Source organism: Vipera ursinii, assembly GCF_947247035.1.
Source record: "Vipera ursinii genome assembly, chromosome: 1".
NCBI classification, from domain to species: domain Eukaryota; kingdom Metazoa; phylum Chordata; class Lepidosauria; order Squamata; family Viperidae; genus Vipera; species Vipera ursinii.
Genome location: NC_139512.1, coordinates 2,039,753 through 2,055,150, shown reverse-complemented (window position 1 = coordinate 2,055,150; position 15,398 = coordinate 2,039,753). Strand labels below are relative to the sequence as shown.

The 15,398-nt window shown below is 43.6% G+C and overlaps 1 protein-coding gene across 1 annotated transcript in view; it reads left to right on the top strand.

The window, feature by feature from the left end:
• Positions 1-15,398, top strand: part of ELL (elongation factor for RNA polymerase II) — a 55,745-nt gene that overhangs the window by 22,362 nt on the left and 17,985 nt on the right. Inside the window, exons 2-6 of the mRNA XM_083349534.1 lie at positions 4,213-4,260; positions 9,708-9,829; positions 10,167-10,330; positions 13,341-13,594; positions 14,757-14,881. Coding sequence (XP_083205660.1) covers positions 4,213-4,260; positions 9,708-9,829; positions 10,167-10,330; positions 13,341-13,594; positions 14,757-14,881 — 713 coding nt within the window. The remainder of the gene's footprint in view (positions 1-4,212; positions 4,261-9,707; positions 9,830-10,166; positions 10,331-13,340; positions 13,595-14,756; positions 14,882-15,398) is intronic.

The following is a 15,398-nucleotide window of genomic DNA, read 5'->3' as shown; positions in this document are numbered from 1 at the left end:
CGGGAAATGCTGCATCCTGGCTAATTATCACTTCAGCGGTGTGATTGCTGTCGTTTGATGAGCACCAGGGTGCCTATTAGTAAGCCCTTGTCCTGCCATCTGACCTCATGCCTTCTCTCCTCTGGGTCCTTTCTCTGGCACGCCCTGTGAAGCGTGCTGGATATTTTGATTCCTTTTTGTTCCCCCAAAGAACCGAACAGTTTATTAACGCATGGAGGAAAAACTGTGCCTTCACAGGACATAATATCTCTGTAAATGGCTTCCTGCCTGTTACTGCTCTGCCTTATCATTCTTCATTAGCTGCGCCTTGACAGAGCCTGCAGAGGAGAAAAAGATGGAGAATTATATTTGTTTATTATTTAACGTATGATGAGTACATGACAGAAGAAAAGTAAACATATGTACACAAGCTTCTATGGAGGAGTATAGCAGTGACCTCATACCTGGATGTCCAATTTAGTTGTTTATTTACACCCCCCCCCCTTTTGTATCTCACCTACTTCTCTGGATTCAAAGCAGATTACAACTAAACAAACATACATTTAGCAAATCTGCGCCAGGTAATAGGGAAAATTGCAAGCTTAACGAACTGCAAATATCCTCTTCTATCAGTAACTACAAAAGAAGCTCATTACTACCAACACTCAGTGAAATAGCCGAATCTTAAACGTCTTCCCCAAAGCCAGGAGCTTCAGTACATTTTGTACTGTGGAAAGTAAAGTATGGGGGCAGCTGGTGAGGGTACAGCTTACGGAGCCCCCACTCCCTTCATTTCACACTGGGTGGGGATCCTTAGCAGATCATCCTCGGAAGAACACCCGAGACAGACTGATTCTTGTCAAGAGAGATACTCCTGTAAGTAATCACAGAGCTGGGTCATGTACCTTCAGAGGTGTTGACCAGTGTTTTGAATTGGTCCAGGAAGCAAATTGGAAAACAGTCAGTGTTGATTACTCTCTAGCCTCAGCAGTCCATATCTAAATCTGCTTCCCCAGTTAGCAGATGGACTGCTGCCCTTTGGAGAGTTGAAGCCACAAGTTGTCTTCAAAGAGGGCCTCCTATAAAGTGCACTGGAGGAAACTGGTCCCTAACCTGAAAGTTACTAGGCAACAGCCTTGCCTGAGCATTTATATGTGATTGCTAGCATACAGTGTTGAGAGGTGCAGTGTCATTTCTACCTCACATTCCTGGTGGTGTGCTGAAGGCCTTGTGTGCTCCAGGCCTGGGATGGATCAGGTGTTTACCTGGGAGCCATCAGCAAATGGAACAGGGCTGGCTGGACACTGGTTGATGGACATTATTTCAACTAGCTTCTATTAGAAGAGGTAACTAGCCTTTATTGTGCCATGAAATATGAACCTGGTTCTGGGATTTCTTTTTCTGGGAGAGAAGGGAGACCTCTCCACTGATGGATTCTTGTCTGCAGTTGTGGAAACAGTCACTATTATCTTGCAGGGACAGAGCACTCGGTGACTTAAGCCGCTATTCCTAGCAAGCCTGCCAGCTCCTTCCTTTTGCTGCGCTGCAGCAGCGTCTCAAGGGGGGACCCATGAGCCCACGTAACCTGAGGAGCTCCTAATGAAGCAAGAGACTCTCGGCTCTCTTGAGGATTGCTGAGCCGCTGGCAGGTAGCACGTCTGCTGTAAACGGTGCTACATAGTGAATTGATAGTCCTTCCTGCTCTTTCTTTTGAAAATACAGGAGGTCCTTGACTTACGACCACAGCTGAGCCCAAGATTTCTGTGGCTAAGTGAGACAGTTGTTAAGTGAGCTTTGCCCCATTTTGCAACCTTTCGTGCCACAGTTGTTAAGTGAATCGCTGCAGTTGTTAAGTTAGTAACATGGTTGTTAAGTCAGTCTGGCTTCTTCCCCATTGACTTTGCTTGTGAGGAAGTCACAAAAAGCGATCACGTGAGCCCAGGACACTGAAACCATTATAAATATGAGCCAGTGGCCAAGCATCCGAATTTTAATGGCATGACCATTGGGATGCTGCAGCAGTCGTAAGTGTGAAAAACAGTCATAAGTCACTTTTCAGTGCCATTGTAACTTTGAACAGTCACTAAATGAATGGTCGTAAATCGAGGACTACCTGTATTTTTGCCAAAGTTGCTAGTCAAGAAATTTTTTTTACATAACTTTTTTCTGATCTTTCAGCCTAATATCCCAGAACTGCTGCTTATTCAGATGATATGGAGGAGCTGGGTATAGGAAGAAAACAATCCCTCATCCTTGAAGGCTGAGTAGGGGTATTAGTGATACATCAAAGCTACAGCTTTGCAAGTTTCTCCTTGCAGCCTTCCTAATATTATTGTGACTCGGCACCGACAATAATTGCAGATATCCACTTTAACCAAGTTGAGCTAGTACAGACAAGCTTGAAGGAGAAACAACAACTGTGTTGGATGTGTGCTGAAAATTAAGCATCATTTTGGTTTGCTTCTATTTAATAAGAACATGTGCATAGTTTTTAGTTACCAAAATGTATACATGTGTACTTTTCTGATTAGAGATAACCTTCAACAAACGAGATAAGTAAAATGTTAAAATCTATTCATAAACTAATAATAAAACTCCTAAAAACTAAATAAACTTGTAACCTGTTGAATGAGTTCATATGCTGTCTTAAAGAGGTTTGCTTTGTCAGCTCCAGAAACATCAATTGGGGGTGGGGGGGGAGAGGACATTTCCTCTCAGGAGGCAGGCTGGTGCAGAGGGAGGGCTACTACTAAGAAAGTCAGTCTCTGAGACTCGGTCTTGCTGATTTTTGCGAAGGTGGATATGTAAAGTATCCTTTCCCCATTAGATCTTAAGGAGCAAAGCTAAGTGTTAATCGTTACAGGTAATCCCCGAGTTACGAGCGTTCACTTAACGCTAGTTGGAAGTTATGAAATATGCGCCCCCTAGTGCTTACGAGCGAGTCCCGAAATTACGAATATGGCAGCACTATGGCAGTTGTTCGCCCTTACGAGCGACCGCAGTGGCACTGCAACATTCACCCTGGTTATTCCCTCCCTCCCCACCCCCACCATGGATCTCCCTAGGCACCAGGCCTTCGATACTCACCCTGTGCAGATTGACATCCTTCGCTTCCTTGGCTGCTCCAGGCTGCAGAGAATGGAGGCCTAAAGTAACGCAAGATTACACGAGATCGGTGGGGTGAGATCTCACGCTACTGATCTCGCGTGATCTCTTGGTACTTTAGGCCTCTGTTCTCTGCAATCTGGGTACCGGACACCTTTTCCAGGCTGCTGCTGCCGCCTGGATCTGAGGCTGGGGGAGGATTCTGTGGCCCTCCAGCAGCCCATTTTTGGGCAGCAGCAGCCTGGAGAAGGCGTCCAGCACCCGGATTGGGCCACCAGAGGGCCACAGAAGCGTCCCCTGGCCTCAGATCCGGGCGGAAGCAGAAACGGCAGCAGAGAGGAGACGGATCTTTTCCAGGTGAGTCCGGGCGGCAGGAATGGAGGGGGAAGCATGCAGTATCTTAGTGGGTCAGGAAGGCCTTGGGGACCTGTTCCATCACTAGGCTGTCCATGGACTTCCCCACCCTGAGATGCCTCATGTTCACTTAACGAGCCACGTGTGTCTTAACGAGCAAGGGAGTTATCTCGTTTTAGGTACGAGATTCACTCTGACTTTTTGAATTAGAGGAATGGGCAGGCTCCATTACACTCGTAACTCCAGAACTACCTGTATATGGGGATGGCTTAGAATAATTTTTGGTGGCCATGGGGAGTAGGTTTATAGTGCAGTGGGCAGCTTCTCTTAATATAAATAAATGTAAGTCTAGTGAATCAGGGCAGTCTCCATTTAGATCATTGTTTCTCATCCTCGGCAGCATGAAGATGTGTGGACTTCAATTCCCAGAATTCCCTAGCCAGCCAATCAGGTATCATCGGAAAACATTGTGAAGAAAACACGTCCTTTCCCTATTGCTTGATTTTAGCAGTTGATATTTTAGAATAAATCTCTTTGTACATGGTAGTTCCATTTGATCTTTGTGGCTGATACATGAACCTTTAACAATGACAAACAGAAGCCAGTTAAAAAAAATTTTAAATAGAGACTTTTAAAGCTCTTAAAATTGATAGAATGCTCCTGGCCTTTTTTTTTAGCTATCAAATCAGTCTGCTGTAGCTCAAAGGGAATAGCATCACTGTTAATGCTTAGTAAGTCTTGTGACTCATCTATATTTTCCCCCCTTTTGTATAGGATTCTGTGGGTTTGAAGCCATCAATCCAGTTTCAAGGAAGTCAAGGGGTAAGTTGAAGGATTGTGCTTGATTGGATGTCTGAAAGCCCATTTGTATTTTTCTTTTAAAATTCTTGTGACTTCCACTACACAGATTAAAATTGTTAAAATGTAATAAAAGAGAGCAACACTAGACAAATCTATCTGTACTTTTAAATAATATGCATTAATAAACAATTTAAACCAGTGTTTCTATTCTGACCATCTGGAGATGCATGGACTTCGACTCCCAGACCTCTCAGCAATGGCTATAGTGACCGTTGAAGTCCACTCCTTATAAAGTTACTTAGATTGGGAAGCACTCATTTAAATAATTATAAAACTGTTTTTAATGCTACAATTCAAATATTAAAATTTCCAGTGGTTAAAAATGTGTATCATAGTGAACTCGTGATTCTTCCCAGACTGGTTCAGGATGGCCCCACCTCTAATCAGAAATAATATACGGCTCGGGGCTACTAAGTAACTTCACCAATTTAGATAGGAAATTAAATAGTGGCTCTAGCAAGCAAGGTGTTGTGAAGCAGCCAGTTGATTATTATTATTATTTTAAAAAAAGATTTTAGGAGAGAATCTCAAAGTATTGCATGACTTTACATAGTTTTTTACAGTTAAATTTCTGAATTTGGAGGTAATTAAATGAAATGTGAAAGGGACTTTCCTTCAACCTCTCTTCCTAGTTCCCTCCCTCTGTGTCACATGTGGAGACTGTGAGGTGACCAAAGAAGATCCTCACTTACTTTGTGCATAGAAAAGTTATAAACTCTTGAGTCTGCCCAGTAACGTGTGGTTTCCTACTGCCTCTTCAGTCATGATGAAACCTTCATTGTGTGTGTAAACCTGGCAGCATTTGAGACGGTTGAGGTGTCCCTAAGGCAGCGTATGGCTCAGAAGAATTTTCAAAGATCCAAACCGAGTGACCTGCACTCCTCCTTTGTGGCTACATTAATCATTCAGCATGACCCTGTATGAGCCAAGATGCAATGATGGATGCAGGTCGTAGCCCAGTGCAGCTTTTCTTGGTAAACATTTTGCCAAACGTGGGAGGGATTCACATCCAGAAACCAAGGACTGTCAAAATTGCTGACTGCTATTTTAAGCTATTATCTGCTTTTAAGTTCCGCAGTGCTACAGTTAAAATGAAACTGTGTGGTCCGGATAACAGGAGTAAATGGAGGAAGAAGGAGGAGGGACCTGAATGAACTTGATTAGACACTTAACCGTGGATATAAACCCCAAGCTGCAGAGCTTTTGAATCGGAAGAACAGGCACTCACCTGTAATTGTAGCCCGAGGTGAATGAGACTGGAGTTAATTGGCTTGCTTAAAAGAGAAGAAACTTCTGGGTGGCAGGCTGAACAGAGCTCGGCCCAGTGGGGCTCACAAGAGTGAGTGCAGGCATGAGTCCCCTGTTTGCCCCTCTGTCAGCAGAATTGTGCTTCCCTGAGAAGGATGGGACGTGGTGGCTCAGTGGGTTAGGACGCTGAGCTCGTCGATCAGATGGTCGGCAGTTTGGCGGGTCGAATCCCGAGTGCCGCGTAACAGAGTGAGCGCCTGTTACTCGTCCCAGCTTCTGCCAACCTAGCAGTTCGAAAGCACGTAAAAATGCAAGTAGAAAAATAAGGACCACTACGGCGGGAAGGTAACAGCGTTCTGTGCGTTTTTGGCATCTAGTCATGCCGGCCACATGACCACGGAGACGTCCTCAGACAAGTGCTGGCTCTTCGGCTTTGAAACGGAGATGAGCCCCGGCCCCTAGAGTCGGAAACGACTAGCACGCATGTGCGGGGGAACCTTTACCTTTACCTTTTAGAGAAGGATGCAAGACGAAGCCAGAAGGGAATCAAGGAAACGAAACTGGCTTGGTTGAAGCAGCTCAAGATTATCTGATTGGGAAGATGGAAAAGCAACTCTGCCAGAGGCAGCCACCTATTAGCCATAGAAGGAGCACACCCCGAGTCTTACTTTCTTTCAGCTTGTGTGTTGTGCTTTTAAAACAATAGTATTTTTAAGACGGGCCTAAAAGAACAATAGGACCTTGGTGACAATCTTGAAAAGATTTATTATATATATCCGCCTGTATAACTGCTGAATTCATTGGGCAGATTTGTAGAGGGTGATTGTGATTATTCCCATAGATGAAAATGTTTTGAAATAAAAACCCCATGGTTAGAGACAGTCTACCTTATTAACCAGACTTTGAGGACAGTCAGGTGTTTGATATTCTACTCCGCACAGTTTTGGACCTTCCAGGCTCGTAGTTACTAGCTGTTGCAAGAGGTAGCATAGTGGACCTTGGTCTGATCCAACAGAGCATAGTGACAACTTGCCAGCTTGGCTCGAAAATATGTTTTCTTTGTTCCTGCTGTTGGGTTCAAGTGGAGCTGGCAAGAGGTAAACTCTGTCACCTTGGTTATGGGAAGTTTGAGGAATAACAGTACCTATCTTAATTACTGGGCCGCTGTTCATCACCTCACCCATGTACAGCCTTGTTGATTACGGTTAAGATTTTATAAGTTGTGTCAGTGTGGGTGTCCTCCAGTCGTGTCAGCCTCAGCTGCCAGAATTCCCCAGCCACTGTGGCTATTGTTGGAGGTTCAGTGAGTTGAAGTCTGCATATCTGAGGGTGCCCTTCAGGTGTAAATCTTCCAGGCTTTTGAAAGGTCCAGAGGGTTGGTGTTTTTAAGCCAGTTCTACTAGAGCTGGCTTTTCTCAATGCCTCCTTCCCTCAGGGCAGGAGTCTCCAGCCTTGGTAACTTTAAGACTTGTGGACTTCAACTCCCAGGATTCCCCCGCCAGCCATGCTGGCTGAGGAATTCTGGGAGTTAAAGTCCACAGATCTTAAAAGTTGCCAAGGTTGGAGGCCCCTACCTTAGGGCCTTTCCCAGACCTCATGAATAGAGAGCTGGAAGGTCAAGATTCACAAATGATCAGAGCTGCAACTCAACTTGAATGCTAAATAGAGAAATGCCTTCCTGAACCTTTGTTTCTTAGATGAAGCCTGCTTGAAAATCCTTTAGCTTATAGAAATCTGCATACTCTAGTAACACCAGGTGGGAAAAGTTAAAGAGTGCATAAGGTCAATCTAAGAGTTCAGGAGAGGGACAAATGGAACTGTGGGAGGTAATGGATTTTGGGGGAACCTCAACCCACATTAAGAGCCTTGCATTACTTCTGAAAATCTTCTCAGTTCAAGTATTAGTTTCCACCAGAAGGAAAAAAAAAAAGGCCGTTATTCTATTCTTGGGAAAACTTGGCCGAAACTAAACATTTTCTCATTTTGGTGGTGGTGTTATCTTTGTTTCGAACAATCGCTTGCAGGGAGCAAAACCAGCAGCTGCAGCTCTTCTATTTTTAAGGGCAGGTGGTGTCCAGAGGAATAAACAGCAGCAGCCTCAGTCTGCCATCAGAGGGATTGCTGCATCTGCAGAGAGGCCCAGAGGCCCTCGAGTGTCTGGCATAAATAATAATTCCCTGGGACCGGTGGCGAGATGCGCATTCTAGTCCTGAAACAGGCTTGCTTGTAACCGAAATGCTAATTGGGGACTGGAAACCGTGCAGGGTGACCCTTGCCTTCTGTGCTTCACTGCATTTCCTTAGAGGACCCTGTGGCTTTCGATCTGTCAAAGAAATTCTGCAAAAGCACCAAGGTGCTAGTAGGTTTGGGTGGCAGCAGAAGAGATGCTTCTGGAACATTCGTGGACCTTTTGCTTATATTCATACTTAGAACCAAACAAATAAAATAAATGTAGATTATTCAGGCAGAAAGCTGTTTCCTGACAGGCTTTTTTTTGATCCCTCAGGGTCTTTTGGGGGTGGGGTGGGGGTGTCTTTTTATTTGTTTGCTTTAAATGCTTTACTTATTTTTCATGAGGAAACATGTAAATGTTGGTGTGGTTATCTGGGAGGGAGCAATTTATGACACCTGTGTCCATGATGTCACTCATCCCACAAATAACTCCAAGTTATCACTTTGGTGTCATTGGGGCTTATAACAAACAGCTGTGAACATGTATGTATATAATATGTTGTTCTCTCCTGCAAGAATATATATGCAACCCACTGGATTTATTAGCAGTCTGGAATTAATTATAGTGAGCCACGTCTAATCCCCACTTTCTTTCTTTCTTTAGCACTAAGTGCTTCTAGACGAGAATATTAGCCTCAATAGAACTCCAAGACTTTTATTCTCTGCCATTCATTGCCTTTGGTTAATGTCATGGTGGACCACCTTTTCTTGCATCTATCTGGAGAAAAACCTATGAACCTACCGTAGACCAAAATGGGAACACAGAATAAGGATTTTGAAGCATTTAAGTTTTGTAACTTCTCATCCCAAGAGATTCTTTTGCATGCTTTCCAGTTTTTCATTGTCACTTTTCTCTTTAAGAGAGGTTCTGCTGACCATCTGCTTTATTCTTCTTATTTAATCTTCTCTTTATTGATTTTTATTTACTCTGGTATTATCTATCTTTTGATTATCGCTTTGTGTTATTTTTTAAAATATAATTTTAAAAAGCGTTAAAGATATTATTGTTGCCAGTTGTTTAAAATAGATATTACCTTTTAATATATGTACATACATAGTGATATAACAATTACTGTTGTATAAAGAATTATAGATATTTATTAAAGTAAACTTTACCTCTAATTTAAAAAAACTACAAGTACTCCTCGACTTACAAAAGTTCATTTAGTGACCATTCAAAGTTCCAGCAGGACTGAAAAAAGTGACATGACCATTTTTTCACACTTAACAACGGTTGCAGCATCCCCATGGTCACGCAATCAAAATTCGTACGCTTGGCAACTGGCTCATATTTATGACAGTTGCTGTATCCCATGGTCATGTGATCGATCACCTTTTGCAACCTTCTGACAGGCAAAGTCAATGGGAAAGTCAGATTCACTTAACAACTAAAGTGACTCACTTAACAAAATTGTGGCAAGAAAGGTCATAAAATGGGGCAAAATTTACTTAACAAATGTCTCAACAACAGAAATTTGGGGCTCAGTTGTGGTCTTAAGATGAGGAATACCTATATAAAGGAAAAAGGGGGGGGGACTAAACTACCTGGGAGGAAAAAGAGGGGGGGGAAGACAGACAAGAAAAAGCATTTTAAAAATAATGAGCAAAACCAAAGCTTTAAAAAAAACATATAAAGAAATAGAAATTTTCTATTTTTTTCTCTACCCGAGACTCCAAAATTTGGAGTATTTATTTAGCTGAGTGGATATCTCACCTGGAATAAATCACCTTCTCATTTCTTAGGTCCTTAAAGAAGGCTGCATCTCTTTCTGGGTAGATGCACCGGATTCTCCTCCTATCCCCTCCACAGCCAATCTTTTGATTTAATTAGACTCCCTAATAGCCTGGACTTTCTTTCATTGGAATTCAGACCTGTTTAATCTTTCTTGCCGGGACAGATATTTATATTTCCTATTCTTCTAAAACAGCACATCTCAATACCGAGACCAGACTGCCCAACAGGAGTTCGGACATTTTCCTTTTATCTCTCTAATATTGGCAAGGACAGCCCTCAGGGGAGTTTTGATTGCATCCAGCAGTATGTGTCCAGGTGAGGAATGCTATGTGTTGGCAGGAGCTGCTTCCTGACGTAGACGTCCCTACAGGCTCTTCCCTGCGAAGCCTGGTCCACCTCTGTAAAAGAGTGGTGTGCATCGGGCGTGACCTGGTACCAAGCAGGCCCCTGGAACAAAGGGCTCAATGAACTAGAGAATAATGCAGGTTGGCAACCCAGAAGGCAACAGCGGCTGGGGTCAAAACAATTTACTTTTAGTGGGATATAATGAGTGTGTGTGAGAGAGTGTGTGTGTGTGTGTGTGAGAGAGAGAGAGAGATTGTGGCAAAAGCTTAATTTCTGACTCTCCCCCCCCCCCTTTTTTTTAATACAGCAATGGTAACATTCAGCTGGATTGCCTTGGCAGCATTCAGGACAAAATCACTGTCTGTGCCACCGATGAATCCTACCAGAAGGCAAAGCAGAGCATGGCCCTGGTGGAAGAGGAGACACGGAGCCGGGGCGCCATTGTCATCAAGCCTGGAAGGCGTTACGTTGGTAAGTCTGGGGCTTTTTTGTTTTGCACACAGGGAGACGCATGTGAATTCAACACCGACCTGGAAGGTGAATAGTGAAAAGTTGCCTATATATCTAGCCATTAGTTTGTAGTAGCTTTGGCGATTACAGACACTTCCTAAACAAGTGCAAGATAACATTTACAGAATCCTTGTGGTTTGTGATCATTTAGAACACTGTTTGTCAAACTAGGCAATTTCAAGATGTGTGGACTTCAATTGTCCAGCCAGCTAGAATCGGGGAGTTGAAGTCCATGTATCTTAAAATTGCCAAGTTTGGAAAAACACTGATTTAAAGGTAATCCAGCAGCATGCCTTTTTTGTTTTTCTAAAAACAGGAAGGAAAAGTGCATGGAGTAGCAAATAGTGGAGACACAAAGAGTTAATCAGCCTTTCTTCCTGCCATGCTGACTGGAGAATGTTGGCCTTAGTCCACGCAGCTGGATGGCATCCAGATTGGTAGGAGGTTGGCCCAGTGGGCTGCTTTCATCAAAAGCAAGGCTCAGAATCTGACTATTTCCAGCAAAGGGTTCCCAGTATAGTATTTTGAGAACCACCTGACCAGATAGATTAACCCCAAAAGGACTGGAGGGCAGCAGCACACATTCACTGGAGCAAGGGTCCCCAACCCGTGATCCATGGACCGGTACCGGCCCGCGGCATGCCAGCAAACCGGTCCGCACAAACAAGCAAAGCTCCATCCGTGGGATGCAGGCAGCACACAAAACCACCCCCTCTCCGGTCCGTGGAAAAAAACTATCTCTACAGAACCGGTCCCTGGTGCCCAAAAAGTTGGGGGCCTCTGCACTAGAGGGGTCATCTCTGATCTGTGACGCCTTCTTGTCTCAGAGCCCGGGAGAGAGATCTTCCCAACTTCATGACTTGGCCTGTATTTCCCCCTCATCCTCAGCGAATCTGAACTTAGAAGCTGTAGAGGTTTATCAGCTGTGGTTGGCAAGCTACCCTGACTCATCATTTTCTGAGTCAGTTACACATTTCAACCAGACCAAAAGTCAAGCCTTGAGGAAGGAAGTGTGGTCTGCTCTTCTGGGAAAAGCACCAGGGGGTTTGCTGGAGCAGTGCTTATCAGAGGAGCAGTGGAAGAGGTTGGCTTGCTGGTGGATGGGAAACTACGTGCCTTAAATTAAGCCATAAGGTTGGACTGGGAGAATGTCTCCTCCCATGTGGGTGTGCCTTCCTGGATATGACTGCTTCACTGCATGTGTTGCTCCTGACTTATTTTTTTTATTTCTTTTTACTGTCAATTGAAGCTGGCCTTGGTGTGGTATTTTTTTTTTTTTTTTGCACATGATGTAGCTGGAAATATATGGGTTTTTTTTCTAAAATAAATGCATTTTAGAAAGGTCCTCAGCAATCTATGCTCTGTGCTGAAATCGCCAAATCAAAGACAAACTTCGCCAAATCAAAGACAAACTTCATGTCTATCGAGATTTTTTTTATATAAAAAAAAAGGGTTAGATAAACACGGAGGCAAAAAAGGGCTCTTTTTATTACAACATCATTCCCCCCCCCCCTTTTATTTGATTGTGCCTTTCACATGGCTTTTATCCCATTGTCATATCTGGATCAAAATGGCGGCGTGAGGGAACTTATTTTTTTAAATGAAACATTTTCAAAGCCCATATGAAATCTTGAATGTGAATATGGGGAAATTTCTGTGAAGGTCAAGCACTCTAGATCAGAACTGGGACAGCTGTCCTCAATTTGTGGCATGTGGCATGCAAAATAGGGCTGGCTTCTCTCTCTCTCTCTCTCTCTCTCTCTCTCTCTCTCTCTCTCTCTCTCTCTCTCTCTCTCTCTCTCTCCTAAGATGAGCAACAAATGAGAAGAATACACAGGTTTCTAGATAGCAGACTCTAATAGCTTGTATCGAGAGAGAAACGTAGGCTCCCCTTAATTGGCTATATTCTGATGGAGATTGGACAGGTGTCTATCTAAGAAGTTACAGTTTGGGTTCCTGTTTTGAGTTAAGTGGCCCCTTCCAGCTTGAGGATTTTGTGATACTTTGAGACCAGAAGCCTTTGCAGCTGTTTTGGGGAACTGTAATCTAGCCTATCTAAAAAGCCAGAGAAAGCTAGGGTTAGTGCCCTGCATCACAGCAGCATTGCCTAACGGAGGAAAAAAAGCTTAAAAGTGGGCTTTGTAAAATGAGGACTTACCCGCAAGAACTAGAAGAACAGACTACACTATTTACGACTATCAGAAAAAGAATAAGTGTGAATAGATTATTACAAACAGAGAGGCTGCATATATATGCCAGTGGCTGAATTGGACCAGCTGCCATTTATCATATTAATCATAGGAGATGAAAGGAACAATCTGGCTGCTGAGTTGATGTTCCTGCTGGGTGTATAGAAATCAGAATTAAAGCATTCTTGACAGATAGCTGAACTCTGTGGAAGTATTTAGTAATACAGGGAATGCTTAAGTTGGCATGAGGAGTTTTAAAAAGGGTTCATAGCCACAGTGACGTCTGCATTAGCCACAACAGCATAATATATGCTTTTAAGGAGAACTACCTTTGACACTGTTCAGAAACTTCAGCTGACTTGAAACCAGGCCACTGAGACAGAGGATGTGACTCTCTTGTTACAACAGCTTCATTGGTTCCTGATCCTGTTCAAGAGATAAAACAAGTGGTTATGACTCATAAAGACTGAACAGGTTTGGCTGTAAATTACTTAAGTCCTATCTTTGGAGCTAATCCTCACATTGCAATAGTTATAAATCTGCATCTTTGCTTGATCACCATTCTGGTTGACCCAGCGCTGCCCATTTATTATTAAAAGAAAGAATCACAAACTCAAAAACTGCAGAAGTAACTTAGATGTCAATAGGGGTGCTTTGTTGAGTATGCTAAGTGTTTTACGGGCTGTATGAATATTAATTCCACGCTGACTTTGTCTGAAAAGAATAAAATAGCTCCAAGCTCCTGTGTTCTCTTCCTTTTCCCCAATTTCCCCAATCCATAGGAAAGACCGTTAAGATGCGCAAGCCTGCACCAGGGGTTTCCGACACTGTTCCCTCACGGATACGCCCAACCCCTGTCAACCTCGCCAGTGCCATCAAGAAGGGCAATAGTGCCGTCTCCCAGAGGCCTTTCAGAGATCGGGTGATGCACCTGCTGGCTCTCAAACCTTATAAGAAACCGGAACTCCTCCTCAGGTTGCAAAAAGATGGCCTTTCTCCACAAGATAAGGATTCCTTGGACAGCCTCTTGCAGCAGGTAAATTCAGACATTGTTATGAAACGCCTACGTGCGCACCTGCGGTCGGCTGTTGGAAGAAATGGAGTCATCTCCATCGAGGACAGCCGGAGGTGGTTCACTAAATTATCTTAATAATTTAGTCCAACTTCAGTAACTTTTAAGACCGGTGGACTTCAGCTCCCAGAATTCTGTCTGAGAGTTGGAAGATCACAAATCTTAAAGTTGCCAAGGTTGGACACCCCCGATCTAAACGAAGCGTCCCCATGCAGAAGCTGCACACTAGGGAAAGCCCACTGCCTCATTCTTGCTCATGGTTGGTTGCTGTTAGATGCTTAATAATGTATTAGGTGAGTGATGTTTTAGAAAACATAAGAAAGAGTGTCCTGTACAGGTAACTTACTCAACTTATGACCAGTCACTTAGCCACTTTTCAGAGTTATGATGGGCATGACCGTGTTTTACAATGGTTTTGCTGTCCCTTCCAGTTTTCGGTAAACTTTCACCATAGCAAACAATGGGTTCACTTAATGACTGTGGTGCTTGCTTAACCGTGGCCTTCTTTTTATGACTGCCACTAAAAAGGTAGTAAAATTGGGTCAGCCACATGTTTGACTCATTTTATGGTCATAATGGGCAAGTTCCATTACAGTCGTATCTTGAGGACTGCCTGTAATCAGGAGAAGTGGGAGAAGACTATATTTATAGCTCTGAGCAGCCCTTCTATGCTGCTCTTACCTTGCTTCTTTGTTCTTACCAAGGTGCACATTCACTTTCTCCTCTCAGTAAAAGATCAGTCAAGGAGCAGAACAAATTACAGAGAGATTTTCCTCAAAATTGTAATCTTGTTGTTCAAGTTCTTAAAATCTTGTGTTCTTTCTCCAGGCAGCCAAGAAATGTAGAGTTAGACTTTGAAGCTTTTGTTCCACATTCATGAGAGCTAGAACCTCTTATGTGGTTCATAAGGCTCATAAGAAAAGCCTTTTTTAAAAAATGCTGAATCCTGCTCTTTAACGGATGGCTTGGCAAAACGCAAAAGAACCCCACAGATGTGTGGTTTTTCATGCCACCCTGGTGCAATTAGGTCCTTGTCTGATGCTTTTAGAGGGCTGCAATTATACTTGGTCTCTCTGGCTTCCATCCAGCGTATTTAAACTCCTTCCCCCTCTGACCCGTCCCGCAGGTTGCAAATGTGAATGCCAAAGACAGCACATGCACCCTGAAAGATTATCTTTACAAAGAGGTGCAGAAGGACTGGCCCGGCTACTCAGAAGGAGACCAACAGCTGCTGAATAGGATCCTTTTCCGGTAGGAGCTCCAGGGTCTCTTTCAGAATCAGTTAACGCATTTAACTGTACTCAATTTATTTGTCCATTGGTTTATTTGTTTGTGTCTCATTCCTTGAAGACTCTTGAGTTGGCTTATAGATTAAAAGAAAAGCAATACTTATAAAAAAGAGATCACAGCCAATCGAAGGAGCAAAACACCCCATCCATAAGCCAAACCTCATCTAGTTCCAAGGCCTAGGACACAGGTCTGCAACCCGCGGCTCCGGAACCGCATGCAGCTCTTTCAGCCGTCTCCTGCGGCTCCCAGTCCTCTGCCATGTGCAGTTCAAAAAAAAAAGTGGGACTAAAAAAGTTCAACCAATCAATTCAAATATGCAGGGTAAGTGCATATCTCGCCTTGGTTCCACTCTTCAGTCAAACCCTGTTCTGCGCATGCGCACATGTACGCGCATGCGCACACATTTTTTGCAGCTCCCAGTTTTTCCTTTTGTGAGGGAACCGGTTCCGAGTGGCTCTTTCACTGTTTCAGGTTGCTG